The sequence below is a fragment of the Bos indicus genome, chromosome 15, assembly GCF_029378745.1.
Source record: "Bos indicus isolate NIAB-ARS_2022 breed Sahiwal x Tharparkar chromosome 15, NIAB-ARS_B.indTharparkar_mat_pri_1.0, whole genome shotgun sequence".
Classification (NCBI taxonomy): domain Eukaryota; kingdom Metazoa; phylum Chordata; class Mammalia; order Artiodactyla; family Bovidae; genus Bos; species Bos indicus.
In genome coordinates, this window is record NC_091774.1 from 45,023,124 (window position 1) to 45,041,169 (window position 18,046).

Consider the following 18,046-nt stretch of genomic DNA (forward strand, 5'->3'; position numbering starts at 1 on the left):
GAAATAATTAAAAGAGTTAGAAGTTAAAGATTTAAGGAATGTTGTAATGTAATGTTAGAATATTTTACTATAGCTTATAGAGGTTAGGAATTTTAGAGATACTATAGCTAGAAGCCTTTTTAAGAGATAGTGAGCTCAGGATGTTAGGGGCAAACAGGGTTTAGAAAGATAAGAAATAAACTAAGGAATGTAGCATGAGTTACAATGTAATCACAAGTTAACTATAGGACACATAAGAGGAAGTAGATAATAGATGGTAAAGCTGATTCTGAGAGAATCAGGAACTCTGTTTGAAGGGCACCAATGATTTATGGAGATAATAAATCTGGGTGAGGGGGAACTGAAAATGTCAAACCTCTGACCTAATGCTTTTGTAAAAGTATAAAAGAAAATCTTAAACTTGAAATAAATGCACAGTCCAAGAAAATTGAGAGGCTGCGTCGTTACTCGCCGACACCATCCCCCACTTCAAGTTGAATCCCTGGCTGCTGGAGCTGGACTCCGGCGTATTGGGAGTATGGAGTCTTAGCCACTGGATCACCAAGGAAGTCCTGAAAAAGCTTCTTTGAAGGCAGAACCTGCTTCAAAAACGTGCAGTGATGAGAAGTAGACAAAGGTAAGCTGCATTTTGACCACATTGCCTAGTTCTGGAAAAGCTACGCCTACAGATTCAGGCATCTATTCACTCTGCTGGGACTGAGCCAGTGGTCTCCTTAGTTGTTTAGATCAATTTAGGATGATCCGTGAGTCCTTGATTCTCATATGTAATGTTGTTGTTGTTATTATTGAATTGCTCAGTCGTGTCTGACTCTTTGTGACCCCATGGACTGCAGCACAATAGGTTTCCCTGTCCTTCACCATCTCCCAGATTAAACTCATTTAAACTTACTTAAACATAAACTTAAACTCCCAGATTAAACTTAAACTCATTTCCATTGAGTTCGTGATGCCATCCAATCGTCTCATCCTCATTGTCCCCTTCTCCTCCTGCCTTCAATCTTACCACAGCATCAGAGTCTTCCAATGAGTCGATGCTTTGCATCAGATGGCCGAAGTATTGGAGCTTTAGCATCAGTCCTACCAATGAATATTCAGGGTGGATATTCTTTAGGATTGACTAGTTTGATCTCTTTGCATTCCAAGGACTCTTAAGTGTCATCTCCAGCACCACAATTCAAAGGCATCAATTCTTCAGCGCTCAGACTTCTTTATGGTTCAACTCTCACATCCATACATGATTACTGGAAAAACAATAGCTTTGACTAGACGGACCTTTGTCAGCAAAGTGATGTCTCTGCTGTTTAATATGCTGACTAGGTTTGTCACAGCTTTCCTTCCAAGGAGCAAGCCTCTTTTAATTTCATGGCTTCAGTCACTGTCCAGTGATTTTGGAGCCCAAGAAAATAAAGTCTGTCACTGTTTCCATTTTTTTCCCATCCATTTTCCATGAAGTGATGGAACTGGATGCCATGATCTTAGCTTTTTTAATGTTGAGCTTTAAGCCAGCTTTTCCACCTCCTCTTTCACCTTCATCAAGACACTCTTTAGTTCCTCTTCACTTTTCTGCCATAAGGGTGGTGTCATATCTGAGGTTACTGATGTTTCTCCCAGCAATCTTGATTCTAGCTTGTGCTTCATCCAGCCTGGCATTTTGCATGATGTACTCTGCATATAAGTTAAATAAGCAGGGTGACAATATACAGCCTTCATGTACTCCTTTCCCAATTTTGAAGCAGTCTGTTGTTCCATGTCTGGTTCTAACTGTTGCTTCTTGACCTGCATATAGGCTTCTCAGGAGGCAGATAAGGTGGTCTGGTATTCCCATCTCTTGAAGAATTTTCCAGTATGTTGTTATCCACACAGTCAAAGGCTTTAGCACAGTCAATGAAGGAGAAGTAGATGGTTTTCTGGAATACGTAATGTTAATGTTATGTTTGTTTTACAGAGGAAGCAACAGAATCAGAGAAGTTAAATGACTTGTTCACAATATATAAACTATTCTAGCTTTGGCTCCTAGTTTAAAATATCTATCTGTGACGTTGATTGTAGTGACATTTTTGGTAAAAATATTTTAGTGACTGTATTTGTAATACAAATGATCAAAGTTTCTTGAATAGGGCTGGGGATTTGGCATCCAGACTTATTACAAAGAGGCTTTAATCTGCTCGCCTTGACTTGTTTCTCATCACTGCACAAAATATACATTCCATCCAATTATCGTCCTACTCTGGTTTACCTGCCTTTGCTCACACCCTTATCCCACCACTCGCTTCTTTCATATTTACAACTTTTTTCAGCCTCTGTTTCTACTTGCTATTGGGAGATGTCATGGTGAAATTGAGTATCTTATGTAAGGAGGTGTTTAGTCCCTGTAGGAATATGAGGGAGTGGTGCTCCAGGTTAGTCCCCCTGAGATTTCTCACCTGAGGGGCCCAAGTTCAAGTATCTTTAGTTACGCAGAAATACAAGAAAGCATGTACAAAGTCATTCCAAGTTCTCCAGGGATGAGTTCTCCAGGGCATATGATTCAATGCCATATAATGTTCTAGCATCAGTACACTGAATCACTGAGTTGTATTTATGAGGAAATGGGTTTTGACTAGACGTGAAACTTCTGACAATGTAGTGTGAATTTTAAATTGACAGATTCAATAGGTAAGAAAGTGAAAATTCTGCTGTGGGCTCATTAGTGGGTGTTCCATTTGTAGTTCGTCTTCCACTGATAGTTGGAGATGCTGTTGAAGTGATGTCTCAGTGCTCAGGAATCACTAGACACAGATGAAACGTTTGAGTCAGTAAACTGATGTTGATGCTGGTCAAGTTATTTTTCTCCCCACTTCAGAGAAAGGTTCAGGCAATAATTAGAAGTGTCAAGTACTTTGCATGCACTAAAATCAAATCTTAGAAGTTTGCAACTGGAAGGGAACTTGTTTAACAAGTCCAACACCTACTTTTTTCCATTGTAAGGATGAAACCTGAGGGAGTGATCTGCTCAAGTATTTTGCGTCAGTGAGTTATCAAGAGAGCATTATAGTCTTAGTTGAATATTGTGGAACATCTGTGGTCACTTGCTGTTTACCACTCACATTTTGTTCCATAACATGCTTAAAATCAGTCCTAAAAAGTTTTCATTTTATTTATATTATACTCTAAATTTTCTAATTTCAAAGTCCATCCACTTTTAAATATTGGCATTGAATACACATTATTCTTTCTTAGAAATTTATTTTAAATGTTTGATCTTGTGAGTATATTTTCTTAATTTTAGGTGGTTTTTATATTCTAAACATAATTATTATGGTTAATACAGACATTCAATTTTAATGATGATTTATTCAGAACAAATCAACTTGCCTTCTAGTGTCTACTAATGTCCTACTGATCCTCACCCACGACATTAAATGTCTTCACCTTGCTGTTTCCTTCTGTTCTTCTGGGTTCCACATCATCTTCCTGATGATTTTCAAGTCACCACACAATGGCCAGTAGGCCTTCAATGGGATGCTAAGTTGTCATCAAAAACCTTTGATCTGAGCAGGTCATCTCTCCTCCTTTTGTTTTCTTTATCTCACCTAAGGTACTTCCCACTGATGACATTCTATGATTATATTTCTTTGTACTTTGTCCCAAATCAGAAGTAATCCATACCTCACTGGAATGTCTGAAGCATTTATCACCTCTGCTTCCTAAAAGTGTTGTGCACTTTCCTTTTAGACTCTCTTTTCCTTAAAGGTTTTTTGGATTTTCTTCATTTTTTATTCCTTTATTAATCCAAAGTTGATTTAACATTTATTATGGGTCAGAGGCTGTTATAGACATTGTGAGTATAGCAAAAAACAATAAAAATCTTTGACTCCTGGAGTTAATAGTTTAGTGAGGGAGTTAGAGTTCATATTTATATGTATAATCTAAATCAGTATATATATCTTTTCTGTAAGATGTTATGGAAAAGCCTGGATGAACTTTTTGACAATTGATGGTAATGGACAATGGACAAAGATAGAGCTAGGACTTAGAGAATACCGAGACAAGGATAGAATGTTATTTTGTGTAGTATTTCCAGCTTTTTATTGAGTTGTGGGATTAAATGTGTACCTGAGATTACTGAGCCTAGAAAATGGTAGGTATTCAACCAGTGTTTGTTGAATAATTAATGGTTAACTTCTTGGTGAGAGGGAGAGTAAAAGAGAAAAAATAGAGAGAAAAAACACATTTAAATCACAATTTTGGAATGATCAAAATTGGACTTTTCTTAAATCATCATGACAAAGATGAACCATAAGGAATTAACCCTGAATATTTTCTATGAAGGCCAATTGCAAGATAATTGACTATTATTTCACAGTCTATGAAAAAATCAGTAAACTGAGGTCATTTCACATTATTTACAGACCACCTAAGATCTGAAACACAAGTCCCTTTTTGTTTTTCTGCAGAGTTTTCATATTTAACCAAATCACAAAAGGGATTTTGAACTAGACAAATAGTTATAATAAATAACAATTGACTGTGCTGTATCTTTGAATTATTAGACTAATAAAAAATTTCATGGGTATGTTTTCCAGTTGTTAACTTTTATACTTTATAAAACATTTGTTTTAAGACTATTTTCATTTTCAAGCTACACGAGTTGGAAAAGAATTTTGATATTATTTTGTACTTTTCAGACAAGATTTCTGAGACAGACTTCTTCACTTCCTCCTTTTTTTTTTGCAAAAAGATTCATTAATTTGAATAATTGTCCACTCTCCAAAACTGCCAAACTGAATTTCTGTCAGAATGAGTTCCTCTTTTTATCTTCTCCTAAGAATATCTAGGGTTGAATGAAAACATAGCTATTGAATTGTGACTTCATAATTTATATACTATGCCCATAAATGCAAAATATGCTCCACTATTGAAATGAAAAGGCAAAATCAAAGCTCTGTGGTTGAGTTTATCCTCTTGGGCTTTTCTAACTTTCCTGAACTCCAAGGGCAGCTCTTTGGGATTTTCTTGATTATTTATCTGCTGACACTGATAGGAAATGTCGTCATTATAGTTGTCATCTGCCTGGAACAGAGCCTGCATGTTCCCATGTACCTGTTCCTCCAAAACCTGTCTGTGGTGGATGTTAGTATCAGTGCAGTCATTATGCCCGAAATGCTGGTGGTTCTCTCCAATGAAAAAACGTTAATTTCGTTTGTGAGCTGCTTTGCACAGATGTATTTTATTCTTTTTTTTGGTGGGACTGAATGTTTTCTCCTAGGGGCAATGGCTTATGACCGATTTGCTGCAATCTGCTCTCCTCTGAGCTACCCAATGATTATGAACAAACGAGTTTTTATGAAATTAGTTACAGGCTCATGGACTTTGGGTTTCATGTTAGGTACTGTGCAAACAACATGGGTTTCTAGTTTTCCCTTTTGTGGCCCCAGTGAAATCAATCACATCTCTTGTGAAACTCCAGCAGTGCTAGAGCTGGCATGTGCAGACACATTTTTGTTTGAAATCTATGCCTTCACTGGCACCATTTTGATTATCATGGTTCCTTTCATGTTGATAATTCTGTCTTACATTCGAATTCTCTTTGCCATTCTGAAGATGCCATCAACCACTGGGAGGCAAAAGGCCTTTTCCACCTGTGCCTCCCATCTCACATCTGTTACCCTCTTCTATGGCACAGCCAGTATGACTTACTTACAACCTAAATCTGGCTACTCCCCAGAAGCCAAGAAGCTGATGTCCTTGTCTTACTCACTTTTAACACCTCTGCTGAATCCACTGATCTACAGTCTAAGGAACAGTGAGCTGAAAAGAGCTTTGATAAAATTATGGCGAAGAAAAGTGGATTTACATACATTCTGACTATGCTGAGAGGTCTATGTGATGTTACTGCTGGACTGAACTTTATTTAAATTTAATAAATGGTAAAGACTGTTTGCATTTCTTGGTATGAATATGCTTAATTTTTGAGTTCTGCAAATTTGATAATATAGAACATCTTTATATATTAATGGTTTTATTCTTTTTTCATAGGTGCATAATACTCCTTAATTTTAGGTGACACACAGTTTCTTCAAAAAGTTGTTTATTGGTGGCCATATGGGTGTGTGTTAATTTTTTGTTCCTCTAGAGAATGCTAAATAAAGAAACTAGTTTTATACTTTCACAAACATTGTTGCTTTAATTTCTGTAGTGTAGGTTTCACAGTATGGTTTTCATAGAGTAAATAATCTGAGTTTTCAAACTTTTATGAATGTGACCAAACGTTTAAAAAATGATACTAACAATTTTGTATTGATTCTGAAAGCCCACTCTGCCCTACTGAGTAGTTTCATCTCCAGGAAACCAACAAATAGAGAGATGAGCTTTTTATTTTTTGAGTGAAAATATGTCCATGCATGAGTTGAAAAAAACAGCTCATTATTGAGAAAGACCACACTGGTTCTATTCAAGGACCTACAGACACTATAATCCAGAACTTTATTTCATTTGGTTATTTTAGAATATATTCTTCCAGTGCGTTACTATTTTTGAGAGTAATTTATCATATTTCATTTTCACTTATAAGCCATGGTCTGGAAATCTTGTCAAAATTTCTGTTATAGAGCAAAAATGCCCTCAACACTTCAACATTTGTCAAACAGTATATAATTTTTTTTTCTTGTAGAATATAAACATGATAAATTGTGCCTGTTTTCTATTATCCATGAATCATATCAATCTATGTGTATCTTTTACACATAGAAAGAATAATTAGACACTGCAAAAATATACTATCTCATTCTTGTTTCCTATTTTAATGTTGCTAGAAGACAACAGAAAGTGTCTGACATTGAATCTACACCAAAGGAGTACCACTGTTTGTTTCAGCTAAAGTGACATTAAAAAAAGAGGTTGGAGCACTTTATGAAACAATCATTGATTTTTGAAAGCATTTAAAAAATAATTTTATTTGTTTATTTCTGACTGCACTGGGTCTTTGTTGCTTTGTGTGGGCTTTCTCTAGTTGTGAAGAGTGGGAGCTACTCTCTAGTTGCTATGCGTGGACTTCTCATTGTGGTGGCTTTTCTTGTTGCAGAGCACAGGCTCTGGGTGCTAGGGCTTCAGCAAGGTGCAGCACATGGACTTGGCAGTTGTGGCTCACAGGCACTAGAGCACGGGCTTAGTAGTTGTGGCATGGGGGCTTAGTTGTCTGCAGCATGTAGAATCTTCTTGGATCGGGGTTGAACCCATGTGCCCTGCCTTGGCAGGCAGATTCTTCTACACTGCACCACCAGGGAAATCCAGTGAAACAACCATGGATTTTGATGGGAAAAAACTTTCCTTTATACTCATATATACCCCTGCCAAAAATGGGAGTAGAGCGCAACTTCAACTTTCAACAAAATAAAACAAAACAGAGAAACTTCATTAGCAGGTTGCTGAAATCTTGTGAATAATATATGAATGTTGTACAATAGTGTTCCTGGTAAGACATCAAAGAAACATCTATAAAAAACTTTAATTGAATCTCATCCCTTGATATCCTGAAATTTCTTTCTCATAACTCTTATAAGGACTAATTAAGTAAAACTTATCTAAAAACAGATAAGAAAATGAAGCTAAAAACAGAGTTTCCTGTTAATCATTCTTTAGTTCACTTGTTCATGTACTGATTACATAATAATCAATAAAACAACCAATTTCTCTTTTTAAATGCTTTAATTTTTGTCTTTTTACCAGTTTTATTGGGGTATAATTGACAAAATTGTATGTATTTAAAGTGTACAAAATGATGATTTGACATATATATAGGTTGTGACATGATGGCCACAATCAAGTTAATTAACACATCCATTACCTCACATAGTCACCTCTTTGGGAGTTTGAGAACACCTGAGATCTACTCTCTTAGTCAATTTCAAGTTGACCACAGTTATGTCAGGGGAGTGTGTAATTTCCTATTGACCACAGTTATGTCAGGGGAGTGTGTAATTTCCTCAGTTCTGTCTCATCACAACAAAAAGTTGAAGCAATGGACCAGTGTTACAGCTCCGTGTGACAGGTCAGTTTTATTTAGAAAATAAAGGAAAATACATCCTTGAGGCATGAGGGCATACTGACCCAAAAGATGAGAAGAGAAGAGAGAGAGAGAGAGACCCCTGGCCCTTTGGCTCCTCTTTTTATATGTTTTTTCTCCTCCCTCTGGGCCTGCCCTATGTAAATTGGGATGGCCGGGAGTGCTGTTTGTTCTACGGGGGGGGGCCTCACTCCAGTCCCCGGACCTTCTTTTGTTCTATTTTCGTGGGCTTTTCCCTTCCTTTTCTTTTAGCCACCGCCATTCTGGCCTCCTTTTTCCTATTCTAACTACCTAACACTCCCCGCTCAAGAGATGGGAGGCCCAATTCTTTGGGAACAGGGGCGGCAAGGTCTTTCTGGCTTCTTTCTGCTGAACTGGGATGGTGAGGGGTATTGGGCCTCCCCCTCTTGCTAGTCTCAAGCCTCAGAGTCCTTAGAGTTGTGTCCATCTAAGGGTGAGTGATATTTTCTGTGGTTGGCTGTAGTTTTATATCCTTGTTGAACTTGCACTGCTTGTTGACTTGGGCAGACACAAAACAGGTTGCTGCTGTTAAGTTGCTTCAGTCGTATCTGACTCTGTGCGACGCCCATAGATGGCAGCCCACGAGGCTCCCCCATCCCTGGGATTCTCCAGGCAGGAACACTGGAGTGTGTTGCCATTTCCTTTTTCAATGCATGAAAGTGAAAAGTGAAAGTGAAGTCGTTCAGTCGTGTCCGACTCTTAGCGACCCCATGGACTGTGGCTCACCAGGCTCCTCCGTCCATGGGATTTTCCAGGCAAGAGTGCTGGAGTGGGGTGCCATTGCCTTGTCCGACAAAACAGGTTAGACAATTGATAATACGTGGAGCAATCATGAGCAGCATCAATATAGGGATAACAAGGACTAGTAGGGGCATTAGCCAACTCCAAATTTCCTTCACCAGGAGGGTCCCCCAAAGAGGGATTGTAGCCACCCTGAGAACTCTCCAGCTCGTTCTTTGAGATCCTGTAGCATCTGAATGTTTTTCTTGAGGACTGTGAGACTTTCTTTAGCTTAGCTGGAGATATTTACCCAGAAACAACATGTCTTATTCAAGATGGCTCAAGTCCCTCCTTGTTCAGGGATCAGAAGCTCTATCTCTTGTCTGTTTTGGAGTGCAACCCTGCCAAGCTGTGTTGACTCTTTAGAGCTGTCCTGAGAAGTCTTATCCCCTAATTTTGGGGGTGTTCATTAGAATGGCACTCATTTGTAGTTCTGAATAGGTATCTGAGATATCCCAGGGGCTTACAGGTGTATTGAGTGTCCTCTTCTGTTTTCTTCCACAGCTTGACTCATGAGTAGTGAATCCAGAAGTCATTTCCTGGTACCTTGACTGCTGTGGGGGTAGAAAGTATTACGTGGTAGGGGCTGTTCCATGTGGGCTGAAGTTGAGCCTTTGGGGACCCATCTTTCCAGACTTTAATTAGGACTGAGTCCCTGGAGCATATAGTGGTGACTCCTTGGAATCTTTTGGGTCCTAGTTGACACCCTACAAGTGTATATGTTATTGGAATTGCCCAATGGCCGTGGTATAAGAGCAGAGGGTCTGAGCCTCTGGATCTAGGAAGAGGTTATTGACATTTTGTCATTGACAAAAGGTCTCTCATATAGCATCTCATAAGGACTACGATCAACCTGTTCCTCAGGGGCAATACAGACATGGAGGAGAGCTATTGGTAAAGCCTCCTTCCATCCCAGGGAGGTCTCCTGGGTTATCTTTTTTATCACTGATTTTAAGAATTGGTTGGCTCTTTCTACTTTTCCTGAAGACTAAGGCCTCCAGGCACAATGTAGATAAGTAATGCCCATTGTTTTAGAGATCCCTTGGGTGACTTTAGAGTAAATGATGTCCCATTGTCACTTAGTAATGACCTGGGCAGACCAAATCTTGGAAAGATTTCATGGAGCAGTTTTCTTACCACCTCCTCAGCCTTCTCAGTCCAGGTAGGAAAGCCTTCAATCCATCCTGTGAATGTATCTATCATGACTAATAGGTATTTATACCCTTGAGAAACTGGCATCTGGGTGAAGTCCATCTGCCAGTCCTGTTGGACAGGCTGGGCCATCTGGGGTCTTCAAGCTCCTTGGGGATTGTTTAACTGGCAAGTGGGACAAGAGGAGACCATTTGCCTTATAGTCGTTTGGAGGCTTGTTCCTCTGAAGGATCTTTCTAGTAATCTTTGGAGGGCCTTTTCCCCTAAATGAGTGGTTGCATTTAAGGAGTTAATCAACTTCCATTGGAGGTTCCCAGGCAGAAAAAGGAGTTTCTCCTTTTGGAACCACCCCATATGATCTTCTTGAAAGCCCTCACTTTTAGCTTTAAGAGTCTCACCTTCAGTATATGAAGGAGTTTCTGGCAAGTTAGTCTGTGGAACTAAGGTGGCAACCCCTATTAAGTCATTGTTCTGTAACGCTGCTCTCTTAGCTGCCTGATCGGCTGCTTGGTTCCCTCATACCACTTCCGTGCTCCCTTTTTGGTATCCTTCACACAGATCAGAAAATGATCCCTTTCCCAGATGTGCTCAGGGTCATTATAATTCCAACTAGGATCTAAGGAGGGGACTGTAGTTTCCCCTACTGGGTATTTATCACTTGACATGTGAAGCCCTGTTGCATACCTTTGGGCTTCCTTTAAGACCCTAGTATGCTCAGGGTCAGATAAAGTTTGACTAAATATGACCTTGATGTCCTTCCATGTCAAGTCAAAGGCTAAGGTAATGTGTTGGAATGTATCTATATATTTGCCTGGGTGATCTGTGTAGCTTCCCAGGTCTTGTTTGATCTCTCTTAGTTCTAAAAGGGAGAAGGGCTTATGGACCTGGGTTGGTCCAAATTCTCCTCCAGTTTTGACTAAGGGACATACTTGAGTTGGCTTTTGTGGAGAGGGTGCTCCCTGATTTGGGGGCATGTTTGGATACAAGGAAGGAGCACCAGGTAACTCAGGAGCTGTGGGATGTGAGCCTTCATGGGGAGCCGGGGTTCCTTTTCTTGGTTGTCTGTGCCTAACATCATTTGCCTAGTAGGCTCACTTTTAGGGGGTACAACAATCCCATACTTAAGACAGAGTTCCTTCATGTCTCTTAGTTGGAAGAAACTTTGGAATAGGGGATGTCTGTCCATTTCCTTTGTCTTTTGCAGAATAATTCTAACTGCAGGATGGTATTGTAATTTAAACTCCCACCCTCAGGCCAGTGTTCCTTGTCCCCTAGAGGATACCATGGCCATGCAGTGGTGCAAAAGAATTTTAAGCGACTTCTCCTTAGAGTTAGAGGATCAAACAGCTTCCAGTTGTCAAGGATGCATCTCAAGGGCATCTGTGGGGAAGTGGATTGGTTATTTCCCATCTGAAAGACAGTCATGACAGGGAGGAAAAGAAAAAACTAATAGGCCTCCTTCAATTTTGATGGGTGGACTTCCTTAGGGGTGAGTCTTTTTGAAATTTATCCTACCCAGTACTGTTGTAACCTGAGAGCCAGGCATCCCCGAGTCAGGGTGCAGATCCCCAGGCAAGCTGAGGCATGACAGCCTCCTGGAGATCTAATCCCCAGGCAGGTTGAGGCATGTCGGCCTCCTGAGAATTGGGTCCCTGGGCAGGTCGAGGCATGTCGACATCCTGGGACCCCTGGACTGGTGGATCCCTGAGCAGGTTGAGGCATGACAACCTTTTGAAGACCAGATCCCTAGGCAGGTCGACCTCCTGGGACCCCAAGACTGGACTGGGCGTCCCCAAGGTCTCCAGTGTGCCCAGTGCTGGGTCAGATTAAGGGGTTGCAATTTTAACTTATTGCCTGTTTGTTCACTGCAGATGGGAATAGATATCATGATGTAAAGAAATCCAAGCCTGTGCCCTGAGACTGGGAACCTGGTGAAGCAGCCATAAGCCATATCCACTTACTGCTCTGAGAGAATGTATGTCACTGATTTCCTCCCCTGCTACTGCTGCTAAGTCGCGTCAGTCGTGTCTGACTCTGTGCGACCCCATAGACGGAAGCCCACCAGGCTCCTCTGTCCCTGGGATTCTCCAGGCAAGAACACTGGAGTGGGTTGCCATTTCCTTCTCCAATGCATGAAAGTGAAAAGTGAAAGTGAAGTCGTTCAGTCATGTCTGACTCTTAGTGGCCCCATGGACTGTAGCCTACCAGGCTCCTCCATCCATGGAATTTCCCAGGCAAGAGTACTGGAGTGGGGTGCCATTGCCTTCTCCGGATTTCCTCCCCTAGTCCTCCATAATAGCAGGTTAGGGTGTCTACAATGGTAAACATTTCATTGTCATAGACCCACTTTAGGTAATAACAGAAGTAATGACAAAGGAGTGGGTTATCTGGCCCTGCTAGGGGCATTAAGAGTATTTTAATAATAAGCGGAGTGGAGCAATGTTGCCCCAGAGGGGGCAGGGTCCTGGTGGTAGGAGTTAGTAATTGGCTTAAAACAGATTGATAAGAGGCAACAGACCAGATGTTCCATAAAAGTGGAGTGGAGATTTGATCTGGGGATATGTTTGTAACTTTAGGAGAAGGGTGGTAAGGGTTTGGGCCCAAACGGCCTGCAGGGCTAACTCCCAAAGTGGCAAACATTATCCCTGGGAGCCCAATTGCCTTTGAAGGGATGCCAGCAGACGGACTTCTAGCAGGCATTGTGTGCCTGTCTCCCACCCTAGCGGGTTCACTGAGAGATGCTGATGTTGCACATGTAGGAAACATGGAAGATGAAGGCCTGAATATCTAGAGGGATTGGATATTATACAGTATTTCCCTCCCAAGGACCAGCTATTTTCTGGTTGTCCCTCCAGAAGATTGTAGAGGCAACATTGTGTGCCTGGACAGGGTTCAGAAAAAGAACATGAAACAGGAGGGAAGGGGGCAGGGCACAATTTTTGAAAAAATGAGATAGCACACGGGCATAACATAAACGGATTAAAATCAGTTGGGTCCAAGATGACAAGTCAAATTCAAGTAAACCTTAATCCTCAATCTATAAGCTAAATGAAACACTCAGAGGTGGCAGGACAGTTCCAAGGCACTGTCAAAAGATGGAGGAGTGAATGATTCCCCAGTTGTTGGGATGATCGTCCCACTCATTAGCATATGAATTCACCCAGCTCGCAAAACCTAGCCAGACTGAATTCCATGGCCTAAACCTTTGCCCTCTGCAATGGCCCGCGCCCTGCAGGGTGTGCTTTTGTTGAATGTGGACAAATCCACCTCTTACCTATCGCTGTGTTTCTCACTGAATTTTTGCAGTGAGACATCAGAGCCTGAGCTTCATTAGGTCCTGAAGCCAGGCATCACGGGTTTTAGCTGGGCTCGAGTCCTAGGAAAGAGGAGCTGAAGGATGGGAGGAAAAAGCAGTGGGAAAAACATGCCAAGGAATCCCCTTTGTAACCTGCCAGAAAATCTGCTAAATACCTGACCTGTGCTCACAGTTTTCACTGGCCTGATCCTTGGCGCAAAGAAGATTAAGGACAGAAGAAGCCCCACCGGCTTGGGTAACAGCTGGTGGGGCCCAGCAGATAATGGACCCTTTGGGACACATTGAGGAGTAGACCCTGCCAGAGTCCCTCAGTTGCACCCACTGCCACTTGCCTGTTAGCAGGGGGTTTGAAGAAATAAGAAATGAGAGATTGTAAAGGAATTAAGATTTTGTTATGCATATGTCCTTCCAGCCACAGGAGGGAGGCCCTCCTACCTTTAACCAGAGGTTTTCTGGAATCTGAGACGGAGCCGCATGAGCTTTCTGCTGAGTTTTTCACTGTCCCAGTTTCCAGCACGTTGGGCTTCTTGTTACTTCCCCTGTGCTGTGTTTTCTTCGTGTTCAGCTTCCACTGTGGGAGCTTTCACCGAGTCGGGCTCCTGCTGTGCAGCCATGTTAAATCCGAGTCACAGCACCATAGATGTTGGGGGAGTCTGTAATTTCCTCGGTTCTGTCTCTTCACAATAAAAATGTGAAGCAACGGATCAGCGTTACAGCCTTCGGACGGACCAGTGTTACAGCTCTCAAACAGACCAGTGTTAACAGCTCCATGTTACAGCTCAGTTTTATTTAGAAAACAAAGGAAAATACATCCTCAAGGCATGAAGTCATGCCGACCCAAAAGACTCGAAGAGAAGAGAGAGAAGGACCCCCGGCCCTTGGGCTCCTCTTTTTATATGTTTTTTCTCCTCCCCCTGGGCCTGCCCTATGTAAATTCGGATAGCCAGGAGTGCTGTTTGTTCTACCTGAGGTCCTCACTCTGGTCCATGGACCTTCATTTGTTCTATTTTTGCTGGATTTTCCCTTCCTTATCTTTTAGCCACTGCCATTCTGGGCTCTTTTTCCTATTTTAATTACCTCATGATTACCATGCTGTATATTATTCACTTAGTAACTGAAAGTTTGTACCCTTTCACCAACATCTCCCCATCTCCCCACAATCATCTCCTCCATCCTGCCCCAGCCAGCCCTGGCAACCACCATTCTACTCTCTATTTCCATGAGCTAGACTTAGAATAACATGAATGCTCTAACCAAGATGGCCTTCACTGTCCATCTTAGCCTGAGTCAGCTTTAGACAGGCTTTTTTTCCTGATCATAATCTCTGACCTTCCTTTTCTCAGAGTGCTTTAGAAAATTTGCAAGCATTCTTTCTCTGCCTCCTTTGAAACTATCCTGTCATAAAAATATGGGAAAGTCTACTTTTCTTTGGGGGCAGTGATTTAAGAAGCACAGGTAGCCTATGATTCCCCTCACCCCAGGTTTTAAAATCTCTCCAGCTCTTTGTTTCAGCAGAGGTTGAGTCAGTCTCTCATCCCTATTGCAACAGTCTTGAGTAAAGTCTCTTTTGCCTATTTAACTTTGTCTAGTATAATTCTTTGCCAGCTTTTTAATACTAATTTCATATAGAATGAAAACTGAAAAAAAGTGAAACTTCCAACCCACCAGGGAGCTTACTGTATACCTGTATATGGTTTTACCATTTCATTGTCTTCATTAACATAACTTTATTATTCCCAGGGGATTCCCTGGTGGCTCAGTGATAGAGAATCCACCTGCCAATGCAGGAGACACAGGGATACCTGGGCTTAGAAGATCCCATGGAGAAGGAAATGAAAACCTACTCCAGTATTCTTTCTGGAAAATCCCATGGATGAAGGAGCCTGGCAGGCTACAATCCGTGGGGCAACAAAAGAGTCAGACATGACTGAGTGACTGAGTGCACACACATGCTCACACTGAGGACAGTAGCCCAGAGACAGCCACTCAGTAGCTCTGAGTGAACTGCTCTAGAGAGGTGGGGGAGAAGCCAGTATATGTATACATTTTTGGCTAAGAAATTAGTCAAGCATACATCTTGGTAAAACGTGTTAATCACATCATCTTGGTAAAAGATGCTAATCATGAAGAATGGATACATCAAGTAAATGATTTTAGTGCTTTGTGTATGGAAAATGCAAGAATCTGGGGTCACTGAGATTCATCCTGACATACACATCTAAACTGTTACTATTTGGGTGGGGGGCTCGCTTAATCCAGAGCACAGAACATCTCATCCTGTTCTTTCCATCCAAAATTCCCCAAGAGTGGCACTGTTGCTTGCAACAACCATTTGTATAACTGGATAAGGATGTTCTTTCTGAGCTTGCATCTCATAGGTGCTGACCAGAAAAGTTCAAACTGGCTGATTCAGATTGCAATTCTGCCCAAAGTCAGAGTGTGATTAGGGTAGGTAGTAAATCCAGGTTTGTTATCATTGGCTTAAGCTCAACTGACATCATTTTAGGCCTGTGATTTTTCTGCTTAATAGTCTGCAAGTCCTACCTGAATAATCTCCCTCAGCCCTCTAAGCTTTCATTAGCAGTATCCTTAAGACACCTTTTGATTCTTCCCTTTACTCTCATCCTAGTGCCGATGTCATCCTCTAGTGTTTCATTATCAGTGCACTGATGGTGTGATATTTCAACTAAGAATGGAAGGATGAGTGCTATCTTATTTGTATCGAGCCAATTTTGTGTATGTGAAGCTTATGCAGACACTGGTGGGAGGGAGAATGACCAGTTTGAGAGAGGGAAAGAAGCCATTAATATTTATTCAACAACAGCTGTTGACTGACTTGTATGTACCAGATACACTGTTAGGTGTTCAGAACATAAAGATAACAAGATAGCACAATGAGAGAGACAGCTATTGTAGAGGAACAGAGTTTGCCACCCCAAAATATGCCTCTTTGGCACTTTTTAAATTTTAAGCTGGTTATTTCTAAGAAACAGCAGACAGGAAAAACTCGGAAAACCTTGTAGGAGTTACCTTTTATAAGAAACATTTGTACGAGAAATTTCTACTTGTAAGATGTCTTCCTGGTTCGATATAGAAGAAGATGATGAGCAAATCTCTTGAAACTCTTATAATGAGCCAAGCAAGGATTTGAAACTGCAAAACAGCCCTACCCTATCCTTATTTAGTGTGTTTTTCCTGATAACCTCCCATAACTGACTCTCCCCCAACCTCTCAACATCCTCTTTTGTCTTCATCTGAGGATAGTATTTAGGGCTTCCCAGGTGATGCTACTGGTAAAGAACCCAGGAGTTGGTGATGGACAGGGAAGCCTGGCATGCTGTAGTTCATGGGGTTGAAAAGAGTTGGATATGACTGAGCTACTGACCTGAACTGAACTGACAAATGCAGGAGTTGTAAGAAATGCAGGTTCAATCACTGGGTCAGAAAAATCCCCTGAAGTAAGGCATGGTAACCCAGTCTGGTATTCTTGTCTGGAAAATCCCAAGGAGAGAGGATCCTGGCAGGCTACAGTCCATAGGATCACAAAGTGTTGGACATGACTGAAGTGATTTAGCAAGCAAGCTAGCACAGTATTTAAGAGGAGGACTTTGATTATTTTGATGGGTTAATCAGTTCTCCTGGGTCTTTCCCATGTATATATGTTATTAATTTTTTTCTGATTTTCTCATGTCAATTTAATTCTTAGACCAGCCAGAAGCATTTAGAAGAGTAGAGAAAAATGCCTTCCTCCTGACTCTATTGAATAAATACAATAAATATATAATTATGGTTGCATTAGGAGTTTCCCTGGTGGCTTAGATGGTAAAGAATCTGCCTGCAATGCAGGAGACCTGGGTTTAATCCCTGGGTCGGGAAGACTCCCTGGAGAAAGGAATGGCCACCCACTCCTGGAGAATACCATTGATAGAGGAGCCTGTTGGGCTACAGTCCATGGGGATGCAGAGTCGGACACAACTGACTAAACACACATGCAAGTACACATGGCTGTATTAACTGTTACAAAGGAAAAGCTCAAGCAGCCTAGACGTTATAACAGGAAGACCTTATGTAACCTGGAGGGAGTGGCTTGGGGGAGGAACGACACTAGAGAAGGACAGGGATAGCCTCCAGAGAAAGTGACATTTAAAGGCTGATAGGAGTTAGCCAGGCCCACCTGCAGAGTGTGTGGATCCATCCAAAATGTGAAGGGACTTGATGTCATTCCAGAAAAGGGAGAAGACCGGAGACAGAGAGGAGGAGTGAGATGAAGAGGTAGGCAGAAGCCAGAACATGCCAAGTCTGATGACTACAGTAAGAACTCTGAACTTCACCTACTACGGATAGGTGACCAGGGATGTGTAGAGCAAAGCAGTGACATGGACATGCTTGTACTTCAAAGTGCCTTTCTGGCTGCTGAGTAGATAATTCATGGGACGATTTCAGGACTGGAAATAGGCAAGGAAGAGGCAACTGCTCTAGCCCAGGTGAGAGTAACATGGCTTGGGCTAGGATAATGGCAGTGGGAATGGAGCAGTATGAATGATTCCATCCATATTTCAGAAATCAAATTGCAGGACTTGGTAATAGATTGTATGTAGGGGAGGGGTAGAACAGAAAGAGGTGTCAAGGATGAACTCATATTTCTGGAGCAAAGTGGGTGGGACTTCCAGTTTTTGAGATGTGGAACACTGGAAGAGAAGACTTTTTAGGGTGAAATCCAGTTTTGGAGGAGT

The 18,046-nt window shown here is 41.5% G+C and overlaps 1 protein-coding gene and 1 long non-coding RNA gene across 3 annotated transcripts in view; both read left to right on the forward strand.

Annotated features, from left to right (window-relative positions):
- The first annotated feature begins 427 nt into the window (after window positions 1-427).
- The window catches only part of LOC139187311 (uncharacterized), an 89,355-nt gene continuing 71,736 nt past the window's right edge, over window positions 428-18,046 (forward strand). For both annotated transcript variants that reach the window (XR_011570861.1, XR_011570862.1), the window contains exon 1: window positions 428-616. This is a non-coding gene — a long non-coding RNA (uncharacterized lncRNA). The remainder of the gene's footprint in view (window positions 617-18,046) is intronic.
- Window positions 4,739-6,099, forward strand: LOC109569472 (olfactory receptor 10A6). Its single transcript, XM_019974833.2, has one exon. The coding sequence runs from the start codon at window positions 4,903-4,905 to the stop codon at window positions 5,845-5,847; it is 945 nt and encodes a 314-aa protein (XP_019830392.2). The 5' UTR covers window positions 4,739-4,902; the 3' UTR covers window positions 5,848-6,099.

What these genes read in the sequence shown, in the direction of transcription:
- LOC109569472 (XM_019974833.2), top strand. Translation starts at nt 4,903, where the DNA reads ATGAAAAGGCAAAATCAAAGCTCTGTGGTTGAGTTTATCCTCTTGGGC.